The sequence below is a fragment of the Rutilus rutilus genome, assembly GCF_951802725.1.
Source record: "Rutilus rutilus genome assembly, chromosome: 17".
Lineage (NCBI taxonomy): Eukaryota > Metazoa > Chordata > Actinopteri > Cypriniformes > Leuciscidae > Rutilus > Rutilus rutilus.
The window spans coordinates 4,292,318-4,310,192 of record NC_140230.1 but is presented as its reverse complement, the minus strand read 5'-3'; the positions used below and the strand labels follow the sequence as shown (position 1 = coordinate 4,310,192).

At 38.1% G+C, this 17,875-nt stretch overlaps 1 protein-coding gene across 2 annotated transcripts in view; it reads left to right on the top strand.

Moving 5' to 3' along the window:
- Positions 1-9,879: 9,879 nt before the first annotated feature.
- Positions 9,880-17,875, top strand: part of grik2 (glutamate receptor, ionotropic, kainate 2) — a 226,272-nt gene continuing 218,276 nt past the window's right edge. The window contains exons 1-2 of one of the 2 annotated variants that reach the window (XM_084385004.1): positions 9,880-9,890; positions 12,072-12,390. In XM_084385004.1, coding sequence (XP_084241130.1) covers positions 12,276-12,390 — 115 coding nt within the window. In that variant the 5' untranslated portion in view covers positions 9,880-9,890; positions 12,072-12,275. Of the gene's footprint in view, positions 9,891-11,824; positions 12,391-17,875 lie in introns of those variants that run through there. The other variant, XM_084385003.1, reaches the window with a different exon arrangement.

Genomic DNA, 17,875 nt, shown 5'->3' with positions numbered 1-17,875 from the left:
TCAGAATCCAAAATGGCTGCTCAACGTATCAACCGTAGAGAAACAGAAGTAAGGTAATCAGATTATTGACACTATCACATAAAATAGTTTTTGAGGGGTTCCTATATTATGTTTTGTTCCTATATTTGTTCTGGATTGTTTTTAGGATGCTGACCCTCTGTAAGTACTGTAGTTCTCAGTAGTTTTAACGCATTTCAGTTGCTTGAGTGCTATTGTTGGATGCATATACAGTACAGGTCCAAGTGAAATCATGTCTTTATATTTATTTTATTATAATATTTATATATTATTTTGTTTGCTTTGTTATTTTGTTGAATCATTTACCATATATATAGTAGGACATTAACTAAACTGCCATTAGTTTAATCAGCTGTGCTGATTATTTATAATATTTACTTTATAGATTTAATATTATTTACTAGTTAGATGATTGGTCAACACAGAGATGCACAAGAACCAGTGATGTTTGTTCTGTCATCTTCCGTGTTTACACACTGTATGTGTGTTTAAATGTGAATAAAAGCCTAAATCAAATCTGTCCAGCGTATAAAGTGATTGCATATCTTCGCAAGACTTGGATTAAACCAATCGATTCAGTCAAATTCATTTGACAGCACCTTACATTTCTTTTGTATCTTCTAAGTTTTGGTTACCTGGACTTTCAATGGAGGGACAGAAACATTGTAGTTTTCATTACAAATATCTTCATTTGTGTTGTGAAGATTGCCAATCTGGACTGAGTGAGGAATTGATGACATAATGTTCATTTTTGGGTGAACTTTTTTTAACCAAAAAGCCATAGTAGTGAAGTGTGTAACTTTTTGATCTCAATTTTTCTCATATTCAAGTTTCCTCAAATGCAATATTAGTAAGCCATTAGTATGCAGATTTCCTCAAAAGTGTAAACAGTGTAGCTATTGCTTTGTTTGTTTGAGCATCCCAACTCAACAGCGCTGACTCAACAAAGGTGTGTGAGTTTGGAGAAGGAATGTTTCCAGGCCAGGAAAATCAGTTAAAAAACTTTTCACAGCCTGAAGACAAGAACAGCCCTATTTGTAGCAAAAAAAGTCAGTGTATTTAGATGCTTTATTTTCCTCTGCAAAGGTGTTTTCACCAGCGGCATTGACTTGAATGGCGAGTGTACAATCACCTAGACTTCACTTTCTTCTCTGGTGATTAAATCTGAATTAGAGAGTGCTGTAGAAGTAAAATTACATAAAACAAACCCCTGGAGGCAGCCGCTTCACATCCACAATCAATGGTTAACATATATTTTCCCCTAGCTGGCGATTTCATACAATTATTCGAGCTGGGAATGACGAGGGCACTGCAATCTTCTCCTTCCGAGCAATCTTCTCTCTCTTTTGGCTCTTTGTAATCCTATTCCCCTCTGACACCCGGCATCTAACCAGCCTTATTAAGACAGTCTAGAGTGAGAAGTTAAAGGGTACGCTGTGAACCTCGTCCAAGATACACGCCTGTCCAGGACCAGCCTATGACCTGTGACCTGGCCCTTTTCCTTCTCGGCATACATTAATTGCATTTCTACTAATTAGTAAATGCACTCATGACACTGTAAAGGATATAGTTACTGCAATATTGCATCAGCTACAGCATGATTTAATATTAGTGAAATGCTAATAAAGCAAAGGACTGCATATCACATTGCATATACACCAGCATGCTATAAAAATATCAAAACTTATACAAAACTATCTTTAGATATTATATGCTAAAGTTCCATTTTGCAGCTTATTCTGACAAAGATCCTGCTCTGAGTGTTGAGTTTTTCTCCAGTAATTAGTTTTTCCATAAGGTGGCAACACTGCCAAGGCCGTTGTTTCATAGTTGAAAAAGAAACCGATGAGACGGAACAATAAACTACAATGCCGACTAAGTGACTTTGTCGCTATTAGCAACTTTTCAGACCAGTTTAACTTTTTAAGGCCAGTTCACACCAAGGATGATAACTATAATGATAACGATAAAGATTTAGTTCTAAAATTCATTCTAAATATAAAAGAATAGCAGAGTTCACACCAGAACTGTGTATGTTATGTTATGTTAAAATACAACATGTGAACATGGATTAGGAGAGAAAACTATGTTAGTATACTTTGAGTAAAGGTTGTGGATTTGGCTGTACGCATACACCAATCGCTTGGGTCAAAACTTTGGTCTTAATAGAGCGTAACCTTTTAAACCATCTTGGTTCTGAAATGTTCTCAATTAGATGAATCTGAGCAGTAAAAACGGGGTCACTGCAGAGCGATTTTACAGTGATCTCTTCTGATTGGTAGATATTTCTCTGCTGGATCATGATGGCACAGACAGAAGTATACACAATCTTTAATCTTTAGAGGTTTCCCATCATTAGCTATCAATTTCGTGAAAAGTCCAGGTGTAAATGCCCTCCGACATGCATTCAAGACGGACTGCAATTCGATTGCGCAAACCACTTCAGAAGGTGCTTTCAGATGCAATCCAGATACAACTGGACAAGGGTGAATGCATTTGGTTGTTGAAGTCACGTATGTAAATTTTACTCCTCCCAAAATGGTAGAAAATAAAGGTGCAATAGCATGTTATAAGGGCAACCCAGTGGACCAGCTGACCAATCAGAGGAGACTGGGCTTTTTGGAAAGGCGGGCTTTAAAGAAACATGAACTAAAACAGAGCGTTTCACGGTTAAAAAGTATAAAAGAGCAAAGTACATGAACTTTAAATCATGTAAATGTATTCTAGCTATCTAGCAGACTTGTAAATGAGCATAATAGGAGCACTTCAACAGATGGGATAGCTATCTGATCAGAGAAAATGCATGAATTGGCCAAGTCTAAATGGGCCCATAATTGCATTGCACAGAGATCCACAGTATAATATAATATAATAATAATAATAATGCTAATAAGTATGTTATTGTCCCTTAGTGTGGACCCCAGTGTAGTTGTCATTATGGCTATCTTACTTGTTGTGAACTTGAGCATTTGCTGCATTGTTGGTGTGAATCTGTGCACCCTTATTTTGGAGGACTATTTGAGCTATTCAACATGGAGGCCTATGTCTGTCTGTGGATGATAAACGGGCATGTATATATGTAACAACTCGCAAATGTCCACCGTAGGCTGAAAGAGTTATCTGATGACCAAGATGAGGATGTATTCGGAGTTCTGGGGGACTGACACTGGTAGCAGCCCAATGAGATCCATCCCTATGTTTGAAGGGCACTTTATGATTAACAGTGATAGCAGGGACAAGGGGGTGGGGGGGTAGAGACTTGCAGGAGGTCCGTTGACACTCCTCAGATGTCTGAAATTCTCTCTTGGCACCCAGATAAAAGCGTCCCATCACCGCCTCTGTCTTAGCTTGGGGGAAGGCCAAGCACTACTCTGTCTTATCTCTCCTGAATGCCACAAACTACAAGAGACCATTCTTGATCATAAAATAAGAAGAGGAGATCTGACCAACTATTGGGTGCTTTTCACACTAAATAGTTTTAAAGGGGAAGTCTCATGCTATTTCATGCATTCTGACTTATTTGCACTGTTAAATAGTTGGATTCTCATGCTAAACATGGCCAAAGTTTCAAAAAACTGAGTTGGATGTATGACTCCTTCAGGATTCGTATATGTTTCGGAAAGTTTTTTTTTCGAGTATGGCCCTGAATTCATAAAGGGTGGAAGTCCTTGTATGGTCACTTCTCCTGGAAGAGTGAGAGCAACACCCATCAACGTGCTTCGGTCAGGTTACGGAGGCCGTCGGCAGCGCTGTCATTTTGTTTTTAGGCCACAAAATCAACAATATCACCAAAGAAGTGTGAGAGAAAGATAACCTTGTTTAGCTTCCCAAAGAACCCAGCGTTAGGGGAACAGTGGATGCAGTTTTTCCGGGGCAGCAACGGAGTTTCGGTGACAAATGTTTTATAAACAACGCCCAGTTCGGCGCTGGATTTTCAGATCGTTTAAAACTGAAAGATGGCGCAGTCCCAGCGATAAAAGATCCCGGTCATGAGTCGCAATTGCAGGCGGTAAGTAACATCAAATGTCTGTGTTTTATTGGCAATCGGCGCGTAAGTGCATATAATGTAAACAACACGAGTGTATAGTAAATCAAAAGTTATCCAGGGATAAATCGATGATGTATTGTGCGTGACTCTTTAGCTCCGCCCATGCCACGCCTCGAGGAGCTCGGCTGTTTTCAGAAAGAATCGGTACAGCTGTGTCGGTCTTAAAGGGATACTCCACTTTTTTTGGAAATAGGCACATTTTACACCTCCCCCAGAGTTAAACAGTTGAGTTTTACCGTTTTCGGATCCATTCAGCCGATCTCTGGGTCTGGCGGTACCACTTTTAGCATAGCTTAGCATAGATCATTGAATCGGACAAGACCATTAGCATCTCTCTCAAAAAAATTAACAAAGAGTTTCGATATTTTTTCTATTTAAAACTTGACTCTTCTGTAGTTACATCGTGTACTAAGACCGACGGAAAATGTAAAGTTGCGATTTTCAAGGCTGATGTGGCTAGGAACTATACTCTCATTCCCGCGTAATAATCAAGAAACTTTGCTGCCGTACCATGAGTGCAGCAGGCGTAATGATTTTTTAGAGTCAAGTTTTAAATAGGAAAAATATCGAAACTCTTTGGTCATTTTTTTGAGAGAGATGCTAATGGTCCTGTCCGATTCAATGATCTATGCTAAGCTATGCTAAAAGTGGTACCGCCAGACCCGGAGTTCGGCTGAATGGATTCGAAAACGGTAAAACTCAACTGTTTAACTCTGGGGGAGGTGTAAAATTAGCCTATTTCTAAAAAAAGTGGAGTATCCCTTTAAATAAATCTGATCAAACTAAAGACACTTCGGAGATATGAAGGATGCAATACTATATAGGTACTCAAGAATTTGTAGGTACTTGTAAATTACAAGTGTAAAACCTTCCTTTACGCGGGTTAAAAGCGAGGTTAAGACTAAGAATCCTCCAGAAGGAAACCACGGGTCTTGACTCTTCTGACTCTCGACTCTTTGGCTCTTGCACGACATCTCGCTCTATTTGAAAACATTTATGCTGCCCTGCATGGTGCCCCGTCTGGACACGGTGGTGCCCTGTTGGATTTGTGCTCCTGGGGAAGTGCCCAGTTGTCCATATGGTTTTTCCGGCCTCGTCGTCTGGACAATGATTTTGCAATATGTTGACCCTGGCAATCGCATACGGTATATACTTGAGTAAGTTTCTGGTCAACTCAAGGAAACAAGAACTGTTCACCGTATGAGTTGTTGATCAGTTTACTTCAGGACACGGTTTGCAGGGGTTGTCGATTATCCCATCGACACGAACAGCACTGGCAGAAACTCATCTCCACAGCTCTCGGCGTCATTCCGGCCTGGACGGGGCCAGTCACACACTCTTGGCAACGAGCGAGTCGGAGACAGAAGCAGCAAGTAAGCTTGAAATCAAATCTGATGCTTGTTTCTTTTGTCCTCTCAAGGTGTGAATGAAAAGTGGTGCTGTCCACTCCTCAGCTGTCCAGCAATCATTCACGGGAAACAGCTATTCACCTGTCAGCATGCTTTCACATCAAAGTCCTGTTCTTACCTTTGTGCCTCTCCCCTCTGCCATTATAGAGAGACATGATGTATACTTGTAGCTCTGTGGATTTGTAGAAAATAAACTTTTAAAACAAAAACAGGTCAACAGGAAAATTCTGTAATTTACTGAATTTCTTACTGAATTGTTCTGAACAATTTCACCACATATCAAATTTTCATTCATTTTGTGGTGAGGTTTGCTGTGAAGGAAATAACAGCATTAATGGCACAGAATGGCTGCCTGTTTTGCTTTGCTATAGCACCCATTTAATGTATACACACAATTGAATAATATTTTTTACACTTTTTGAATAATTTGACAGAATGGCTGACAACTGTGTAACCATTTTTTTCTGTTGACTTTTGTCACAATCAGCTGCATATATGAAGATTTCACAGGCAATTCAAACGCAGGGTAGCAGACGAGACCAGACCACTTGACCTGAGAACACAGGAACTTAAATACAGGCAAATGAGGTGATCAACAACGACACAGCTGAACGTGATGGGAAATCAAAATTAGAAAAACAGGCAGGGAAATGGTGCAAACGCAAACAAAGTCCAAACTGAGCTGAAACTGTGACAGCTGTAGAGAAGCTTTCTACATTCAGACAGTTTGTTTTTATTATAAAAACTGTAAGAGCCACAACAAGTTATGTCTTCATACTATATGTTTGGATGTGGATTTAATAATTGTAAATAAAGTGTAATATATGAAAGAGGTAACTTGGATAGGTTTCACTGGAGCTTACATATCACGGAGGAGTAAACAAATGTGACAATTTCTATATTGTATAAATCAGCCTACTGCTCGATGAAAGTTACGGAGAGTATTTGCTCTACCTATTCATACCTATACTCTGCATGAATGATTCATTTGTGTGTCTGATTTTGTATGCGTTTACCAGCAAAACCAGCACAGTAACAGTAGCCTACCCTGACAACTTTTATGAAATGCGAGCAGAGAGAGAGAGAGAGAGAGAGAGAGAGAATATGCTAGACACAGTAATGAAAAGGTTACAAAAGACTGAACTCACACAATTTTCCCCTGTCTAAAAAGCAGCAAGCCTTACTCCTTTCTCATGGACAGCACATTTAGAATCTTGTGGGAATGCCACAAAATTCACAAATATCACAGTGCTTGTTTGTCTCATGCAATGTTTCCTTGGTAATATTAAGGATGCACATTCCAGTGAGACTGACAGGAGGTCTGAGAGCATGGGCCGATCCAGCTTTTGCGGTAATCCACCTCCATCTTTGTTTGGGATAATAGGGGCGACCAGGGGCTCATTAAAGTCTACAGACTGCAGTGTATAAACTGCTGAAAGACCTTATTAGCGCTTCTCTAATTCAAAAAGCAGCTGAGGGATCTTAATAGGGATGTCACCATAAATAATTGGTGCGAACACGAGACGTTCAAAACTAGAAATTAGTCTCGCACCACACAGGATCAGAGATAAGCTGCTTGTTGATATTTTCTCTGTTTTCTCAAAAGATGTGAGATGGTAGAAATGTGGGGGAAAAAAAAGAAAGAAGAATCACATATCATAAGTTAGCGTGCAGGCCTAGCACACGACACATTTTCAATTATTATTTTTAGTTTTAAAACAATGATGCATAAATTTACAGTGGTAAATAAGCGAAACACATTTCTGTAAGTTTCAAGACACCCATATTCTGGCTTGTCCTGATGTTACAGCCGGTAAGTGTATTTGTGTAATGTGTCTGGTTTACTAGAGTAAGCAGGTTCATCAGCACTTAAAATGTTATAAAAGTAGACGTCCTCTATATAAGCCAAAAGTTTGGAATAATTATGATTTTTTTTTTATGTTTTTGAAAGAAGTCTCTTATGCTCACCAGGCTATACATTTATTTAATAATAATAAAAATATAATAATATATGAAAAATTATTACAATTTAAAATGTTTCTTATATATAATATAATATAATATATATTTGAAATGTATTTTATGATGACGGAGTTTAATAAATATATTACTGCTGCTTCATATTTTGATGCTAATCATAATTCAAATGTTTCGGGGTAAGTAAGATTTACAACAAACAAACAAACAAACAAACAAATAACAAAAAAAATAAATACAATTAATTACATTAAAATAAATTAATACTCATTAAATTGATCAAAAGTAACAATAAAGACATTTATAATGTTAAAAAATACATTGTACATTGTTATATAATGTATAATGTCAAATATATTTAAGCAGCACAACTGTTTTCAAGATTGATAATAATCAGAAGTGTTTTCTTAGCAAATCATCATATTAGACTGATTTCTGAAGGATCATGTGACACTGAAGACTGGAGTAATGATGCTGACAATTCAGCTTTGATCACAGGAATAAATTACACTTTACTATATTCACATAGAAAACAGTGATGTAATAACATTTCACATTTTTTAAATAAATGCAGCCCAGTGATTTATATATACTATATATATATTCTATACTATTAGATGCACTTTCTATACAATAGAATAGTGTACAGTTATTACAGCCTTTTGGTGGCTTATTTATGGATTTGTGTTCTGTGTCTTATTGTTTGTTGCAGCGGCGGTGTGTTTCATTAGACGTGTATTTCTTCCTGTGGCAGATTAGGTGAATAATTAATTTCCTCTCCGATATGGTAGACTGGTTGTAATTAAAGAGAGAGGAGAAAAGCAATGAGATGCCTTGCTTCTATCACTTCCTCTCTCTCTCTCTCTCTCCTCCTCACGGCACACACACACACACACACACAGAAAGCTGAGACTGAAGCTGGTGTGTCCTTTAGAAGACCCCCAGATCTGTCACGGCTCTTCCACATGCGCGTCTCTCTCCATCTCATTATTTGGACTGTTCCTCTGATCACGTTCTCTGTGAGACTAGCCCTGGTCAAACTCTCTTTCAGGACGTAAAGTCAGGGACAACATGCTTTGTGCTCGTCTTCCGCTGGAATGTGACAAAGAAAGTTGTTTTTCTTTTCTCTCTTGGACATAGACCAGCATCGCATATGTGGTTCAAATAAACAATGTGCTAGCCAGAAAACAAACCGATGGATGAATAAACAAGCGAACAAGCTGATACAGTGAAACCACACTGAGATACATTAAGATGAGTCAATTATTATATAATGGTAGGTTGGGGCAAGTTGTCACATGTGTTTTATAGGTTGTTATTTAATACAATTGATCTTTTTATGTTATCTTTTATTTGCTGTTTCATGATTTGCATCTCATAATGGTTTTTACTTTAAAAGCATAACATTAGCCACGTGTGTGAGTGTGTGTGTGTGTGTGAGTGTGTGTGTGTGTGTGGTCCTGGTAAACCCTACATTATGGGGATGTCCCCACAAAGATGGCAATATCCGAAATCCTTCCCCTTGTGAGGAGATTTTTAGGTCCCCATGATGAAAATAATAAGTGATGTTTATTGAAAATGTAAAAATGCAGAAAGTTTTCTGTGATGGGTAGTGTAAGGGGAGAGCAGATACAGTCCATACAGTATACAAATCATTTATCTATGGAGAGTCCCCATAAAACATGAAAACACAACGTGTGTGTGTGTGTGTGTTCAATATTTTTCAATAGACTTTTTGTAGCATTTTCATAGATTAATGGAAAAGACTGTAAAAAAGTATTTTCTGGTTAAAGTTAGTAATATGACATCAATATAACAATATATGAATGCATTTGTACATTATTTTTTGATGTCTGTTAAACATTAAAATGTTTAGTAATTAGAATGAGAGTATGAAAATGTAATAAGAAAATATGTATATTTAAACATACTGTATAATATTGTTTTTTTTTATATAAATGTTTATTTTTATTTTTATATGGTTTAACGCGATCTTTATTATCACCGCGTCATCTTGAATAATTATTATTTTGAATCAGTTAGAATTTGTAACACCAAAATACCATCCCGTAACGCTGGTAATATCCCTAAAATTGCCTTTATATATACAATTTTTTTTTTGCATTTTGAATATACAAAATCATTTCTTTTGCTGACTGTCTCCTGTCACATACGGCACGCGATTATTGTGAAATGACAGCTGGAAGCATATCGGTTAAATCCAGTGTTACCTGGCTTTATACATGTTTTAAACGCTGTATTCTCGTCATATATCGATTAAGAAGATGTATCTGCAGCTGAAGCGCAGTGTGTCTTTAAGCGGGATTGTGTTCGTCCGACAGGAGGCGTGTCTCCTCCACAGAGCCGAGCATCTGAACACACACTCACACACACACTCACACACACTTCATCAGCCTCAGCTGCTCTCAACACCCGAGGTAAGACATTCACTTCACCAGCACCACACATCAGCGATGCCTTTAAACTCATATCTAACGTAGACATCTAAAAGATCTGATCTAATGCTGCATGTGCGTCTGTTTAACCTCAGATCATGACTAAGGTGACAACTGAACTCTTTATGTCCTTGACAAAGGAAAAAGTCTGTGTTTGTGGAGTTATTGTTCCTTGTTATTTCTTTTCGCACTCACCTTAATTGCAAAGAGGGTTTTGATGACTTGTAAGTTATAAAGCATGCTGAGACCCCGGGTACGACTGCGCGATCCTAGTTTAAAATAAATGCACCGCCCCTCAGACACACACACACACACACACACACACACACACACACTGTTGTGAGGTTGAAGGAAGCACCAAGTCATTAAATATGCCAGGAAATAGTGTGTCTCTGCTGATGATGAGTTTAAGCATCACATGAATTACTTTTGTATAGGAGCTATCACTTATGCAGACATTTCATTTCAGACTCAAAATATACACTTATGATCTTCTGAATATTTGAGCAGATACACACATAAGTGAAATCCAGAAACAAACCTAAAGTCGATGCATTGCAAACATGATGCTTCATATGAGGCGTCAGTGATTCGTTTGCGAATCATCCATATCTGGTGTGAAATGACACGCATTTATCAATATGAAATAATCCACATTTTGTCATATGAACACGAAGATGTTAGATGAAAAATAAAATCACAAAATACACCTCTTAAAATGACTGTGAATGACTGACTAATTAAAGTGTGTGTTCATGCAGCTGATTCCGTATAAAGCGAAGTGAATGAAATACAGTAGTGTGTCGAGGAGAGTGTGTCGCTGTCCGCGGTGCTGAAACACACCAGCTCTCACGAGCTCAGGCTATTCTAGTGCACATCTATAAGCCTAGTTTAAAAGTAGGAGCACTATTGAGGTCTTTTTAATTTAAGCTGTACAGAGTTCGTCCTCGTTATAGGCCCTTTCTTGGCTTTAAAGGCCTCTTGAGTTCAAATAACACCATAGCCTGCAGCTGTCTTCTTCTTCGAGATATATATACACTGTAAAAAGTGAACAGTTGGATCAACTTAAAAAAATTACTTCAATTGGTAACACCTAAAGAAATTACGTTTTCTCAACTTAAATGATCACGTTTTTCACGATAAAACGTGATAATTTAAGTTGAGAAAACTTAATTTCTTTAGGTGTTACCAATTGAAGTAATTTTTTTAAGTTGATCCAACTGTTCACTTTTTACAGTGTATATATATATATATATATATATATATATATATATATATATATATATATATATATATATATATATATATTTATGTATATGTGTGTGTGTGTGTGTGTGTGTGTGTGTATATGTGTGTGTTGTATATGTGTGTGTGTGTGGGACTATAAGAACGAACACACACACACACACACACACACACACACACACAGACTCTTCTCTCTCTCTCTCTCTCTCTCACACACACACGCGTATGAATTTACAATGCAATAAAATAATAGACTACAGTTTAAAGTTAAGTAGTTTTTGCTATATCAATTTATATCAAAATAAAATTATAATCACGATGGTTAATTTAGATATCTCCTTGTCAGTATAGGTATTACTCTAATCATTTGACAGGTTATCGTATTGTAGCATCAGCAATAACCTGCGTGCCATAATGAGCTTTTTCCCCCCGAAAACTATATATATATTTTTGCATGCAAAGTAATCGCAGTTTAATCGCAGAAATAAAAAAAAAATATGATTTGAAAAAAAAAAAGAAATGTGTTATTCACATTTATACGAAAGCACGTGCAATGTAAGGTTAATTTATTTCAATTATTTCTTTAATTCTGGAACTGTGTGAAAATACACTATCATTGTGTGAAAAGCACGAGGGAGTAAAAAAGCTTAAGCACACACTGTGTTGACCCCGAACAGAGATGTTCGAGCCACGCGCATGAAGCACGCTGAGTGGGAACTGGTGTTGTGAGTGGTCGTGGTCAGCGTTGCGCGCGCGTTGCTCTCGGCTCGACGTCAGTGTGAGTGTGAGTGCAGCAGTGCAGTGGAAGGCATTGCACGCGCTGATCGCGCTCGTCGCTCCCGCTTCTCCCTCGCGCGCGTCAAGCGATCCGCTAACCCGGCTCTCATCACTCACCCCCGTGTCGCTCCGCTCTTTCAGGGCACCCGTACATGGATTTGTCCCGGATTCCCCCTCTCTAACATGGACGCCCGGTCGGAAGGTTGCTCGTTTGCGCAGTGAGACGGACATGCGGAGCATCGCTGATGGAGTGTGTTCTTCAGTCTCAGTGACCATGCCGTGATCACACCGCTGACAACACAACACAAACCAGTGGGAATCTTACGCTCCGTCCTGGGGAATGACATGCAGTTCATGAAGATGTGCTCTCCTCTGGTAACTCATCACAGATGGCTTGGGCTGTTGCTGCTCTTGCTGTGTGTGGGATATTCTCACGGGATGCCACATGTGTTAAGATTCGGTAAGAGCCTTTTAAAACACATCACAGTTTTCACGGATGCCCTTTTCACTGAAGCTCTCGGTGTTGTTTAAATCATCTAAAGCTTGAATGTCAAATGCAGGATGCTCGTCTCCCTAAAAGAGTTAAAAGTCGTGCATGTTTTTTTCCAAACAGAACTTTTTGAGCCTCCATCACACATGCAAAAGTTGCCTACAGGTTATGACGAACGGAAACCCCCCTGTTTCATATCGCATCTTAATGCATAAGTTGCACATTCTCTTGTTTCATATTGTCGTTTCTGAGTGTTTTATGTGGAGAAACATCTTGACTGTGAGGCATTGCAATGACGCATTTTTGTTCTGTTCTTGCCTGCTCTATTCTATTCTATTCTATTCTATTCTATTCTATTCTATTCTATTCTATTCTATTCTATACTTGAGTTCAGTTCTAGAAGTCACACGTTGATCAACAGTGTCTATTCGAGTTTTGGATCGTCATGATCTCCTATGGTTTTTAATGGTTCTAATTCCTATTTTTAACATCAGAGGAAAAGTAAGACATGATTTAGTGTAGGCTTTCACCGCATAGATGTCCTCCTGCATGTTGCTATTAGCAACCGCTTAACGAATGCTTTGAGGAGGGCCATCCAAGCTCAGCATCACCTCCCAGAACTGAGTCACAAGCGCTTTCTTAATAGAGTTGAAGGATTAATGTTCGCTTCGGTCTCATTATGGTCCGCAATGAAAGAAGAAATGTGTAAAAATGTCAGTGAATGCTGTGTGGGATGAGGCCTGTCTGATGTGCTCCTATTCCAGTCTCAATCGATACTATCAAATAATGTCAAATGCCCCTCAGGGATCTCCATGGCACGGCCCAGGGCTTCCTTTAATTATGTGATGTAATAAGCTGTTTTCCTCTCTCTCCAGGACATCGGCAGCCACATTTAGCCTTCAAGTCCTGTTTTCATAACTGATTTCCGCAGATGCTGTCTTAAACTGGAACTAATGTAACTTAATGGAGAGATTTTCCAAATTTAGTTTATCATTACTGTGCATGGTTTGCAATTAGCAGAATGGGTGAGTTCCCCACGAGGGAATTTTTTTGAAGCCTGCAAACAAACGTTCACAGCTTTTTGCGCTTTAATTGTTTAGAATGTTTTTTTCTTCTCATGCACATGATTGTGTAAGAAAGCAGTGTGTGTTTAGCCTATACTCTGTGGTGCTTTAAGAGTTGTTGCAAACACACATTCAAACTGCAAAAGGATTTATAAGTATTGTAAATCTTCCACTTTTTTCCATTATCCAGACATTTAATCATCTTAAAAACAACAAATGCGATGTTATTTGGCAGAGATGCACAGATATGTTACGCAGTTGTTCATGCTGGCTTTGTTTCTCAGTATACTCGGTATATTCACTGCTGAACACTCGGCTGTTGAAGGAGGGGAATAATCGTGCGGCAGATTGCATTTCCCGTAGTTCCAGTAGGATATATTCTTGTGTGTGTAAGTGGCATATAGGCTTGTGTAACTGCGTTATAATATCATATCCATTTAGGTCTAAAACGGCAGCTTCTTGTTGAATCAGATGAAGGGAGAACTAAACGAGTGCTACTGTCTTTTTGCATGTGTCATCACATTCTCCTGCATTAGAAAGCATCTGTGTGTGACAACATCTGGCTCTCGTCCACGTCCCACTGTCCTCTGTGCCTTCAGCTGCCCCTCTCACACTCACACACACTCTTCACCATTTTGATACATTCACATGTAGGTATTTCAATGTATTGCATTTTAGTTGAACTATATAATTTCTGAGGAGAATACTGCAGTATGCATTTTAATGTATATCGGCATTTTCTGAAATTCAGTCAAAAAGATTATTGATATTAGTTGTTCTTTCATTTGGAAACATTGCATATTTGCCTTTGCAATAGCAGAAACAACTCGTGCCATCAGTGAACAAACGGCATGTTACAAAATAATGTTACGTTGAGAGTAAGATGAGTAATAATGCTTGAGAAATTATAATTTTTTTGGATAAAAAAATAAAAAAATAAGAACGTACATTGTCATTTATTTTTGTTCCTGGTGTTTTTGTGCACAATATTTCAGGACAAGAAAATATATTGTATTAACTTTCTGCATCTGGAAAATAACCAAATTGCAGATGCAGGCATTTGGATAATGCTAAACAGTTATTGTTTATTTTACTTTATTTTAAGGTGTCTGTGTTACAGTGTAATTATACATTTAAGTATTGAAAAAGAATAATGAACTACATGTACTTATAGTCAGAATTTTAATTGGTTTAGTGTTAGTCGCATGTAATTATGCACAATTTATAGTAATTACTATAGTATGTAACAAGGACACTGCAAAATAAAGTGTTACCCTTTTTGACGTCAGAATTTTTGTCCTGTCGGATTTAGAGGACTATATACACAGGAGAAAGAGACACAGAGAGCTGTACTGCCTTTGACAATTAACTCACTTACACTTATTAACAGCGCTGTGCCACAGAGAGAGACGAGAACAACTGGAGCTGATCGGGTTATAACACTACATAAACAAAATCAAAATCAAAAGCTGTCTGGTCAAAGACAATACAAAACACCGGGGCACACTGTTAATGAGCTCAGCCATTGAATCACAACGCACACGTCTTTCTCCCTACGGTGTGAGGAGTGCAAGGCCAGCAGGATTAAAAAAAAAAACCAACGTGTTTAAGCTCTAAATGTGTTCATGCAAAATATTTTATAAAATGAGTCAAAATCTGCTAAGGGATAATTCAATCGTGTAAAGATGTATCATCTTTTATTGGAAAATGAAACGACATTTTATTCAACTTTGATAATTGCCTTTAAACAACTGAGAAAATGACTTGAAAATTACCTGTCAAGTGTATAACATATATTACATCAGCATCTGAGAGTCAAATCGGACGTCTACAAGGACTCATGCAAAGATCACTTATTTAACAGTTCATCTGTTGCCAAAATTATGACAAAGAAGATCAATCAAGAATAGAAAATTATTGAAAATATTCAAATCAGGGATGTCAGAATCAGAGTGCATAAAAATGTCCGTCAAAACCAACACGTTAAAGGATGTTCACTAACAAGTTTTTCAGTCGGATTGGCTTTTATTCTGTTTAGCTGCAGCGTGAAGTGAAGTTCCCTGATCTTTTTGATTCCAGTGAATGAGAAAACATGCGTTATGTATTATGTATGTTATCGTCTCTGACGGACAGCATGTTGAAGGCCGCCATTTTCTCCCTCTTCTCGGAAAGCCATGACGTAGTCAAAACATCCGGTAGTTTGAGTTTTTCAGGTAATGTTCAAATGATGTGGATTAAAAAACAGATGGATTGTAAGGTAATAATTCTTTATTTCTTGTCCGGCAAGTATTCAGTGATGTGATTGATGGCCGTGAGTGAGTTATGTTGATGGTTTTAGTTTTAATATTCCAACTGACAGCCAGCCTAAGTTTTTGACAGACGTGAGAAAATGTGTGAGGGCTGAACTATGTTTGATTTGTGGGTAATTATAAAAAATATATAAATAATTCGAACTGTTTTTTTGCATAGTTCATCAAACTTATTTAACGGAATGAAGATTATTTCGTGGCTTCGATAATAAATGACATGCAACTCAGAGACTTGAAAAATGTTACTTTTGTGACTTTTGGAAATCAAGTTCATTTTTGTTTTACCAAAGGAGTTGTTATGATTCACAAAGCTATTTTTTGTGTCTCTTATGACACAAGTCTCTTATTTAAACCCATGAAAATGCAGATCTTGTTGTAAATGATAGTGAAAAATCACTTTGTTGCATTATTACCTGCATCTTCAGCTTATCCTCATGATCAAAACAAAAACTTGCATCCTTATCATGAACTATGCAATCGTTTTTTAGTTTTATTCTTACAGGTAGTTCCACTTGTAACACTAAAAATATTTACTAGCTACATTTTCGCAGGACAAAAACGCTGTCTCAGTTGCGGACAGAAGGCCAAAACGTAGAGAGAAAGACGTGTTTTTAAATGTGTCCGGGTAAGTGTAGAAGTAGCCTAAATCTTAACGATATCACAGTTGGCAAGTGTTTCCCATCAGTGAGTCTGTATGCCGTCCTTCAGCCGAGCTGACCGGTTATTTGCTCCCGTGACCTTCCCTGTGCAGGCCTTCTTCATCCAGGACAGACGTGACCTTGACAGACAAAAGGAGAGCATATCACAGCTATTTATATTTGTTGATATGCTGAGCACAGAGCTTAAAGTTCATATCTCATGTTTCAAGGTCTTTCCTAAAGACATGCTGTGTGTTGTTATATCACTGTCCACTGGAACACGTTGGACCAGTGCAGACCTTTGAAAGTGTGTGTTTCCAGCTGCTTAGTTAAAACAGACTCTGTATCAGTCGTTAAAAGAAAAGAATTGTGAATGGGACATAAGTGATGAGTAAGAACAGGTCATTCCCACATTATCAGTCTGCGCTTCATCAGCTTGTTTGGTTTTCAGTATTTTTTGCCACTTTCGTGTCTGCCAGGCCTGAGTATAACTATAACACTGTAGTCAACACTGACCTGACTTCAGATGAACAATGAGGGTTTCTTCTTCTTTACAGCCTAATTGAACAATGCATCAATGAATCATTTTTTTCCCCGTTGATCACTGTGAAGAAACAATCTGCATTGTATAAAGCGCTATAAAAATAAAGGTGACTTGACTACCAGGAGTTTGGAGTTGCTCCAGTAATAACACATAATCAGTGTTATGGTTTCTGTCGGGGTCGCCGTATCACAGCCCACATCATTTCCCCTGCAAACAACGACACGGCAGACTGGTGCTAGTCCAGTTCACTTCAGTTGAAGATATCCGTGTGATGTTTTAACCATGTTGAACCTCCCACACAACCTAGTTGGCAGCAAAAACTTGTCAATCCGTGTTTTGGAAGCTACCATTGGACCTTTAAAGCTTTCCACTGCCTGCACTTTTCAAGCAGCACTTCCCAATCTAGGCTTATTCGAGAAATGTGCCTCTATCTACGTTTTTGCAAAACTCCAAAAATGTAGTAAATTGCATACAATTCACTGCAGCTTGCAGCTAAAATGACACTAGTGGCAGGAGAACTCAAAGACTTGTGGAAGCAAGCTAAAACGGCCTGGTTTATTCAGCAAATGTGTGTTTTTTTTTTAAATCTCACTTGCTTTTGTTACCGATATTGGTTAGGTTTAGGGTTTCGTGTAGGTGATGGTACGTTATTTTCAAACGCTATCAAGCATTATTAATTTTCAGTGCCACTCACCGCAATACTAGGGTGAACTCCAAAACAAAGGAGATTTGCTGGATCCAAATGCAGTGAGTTTAATAATAGAATAAACACAATAACAAATCCAACTCAGAGAACAGAGAAACAGGGAACAGAATGAGCTCAGCAAACATAACATCCATGTAAGACAAGACTCGACAAGAAACACTGAGGCTTAAATACACAAGGGGAAATAGGGAAAC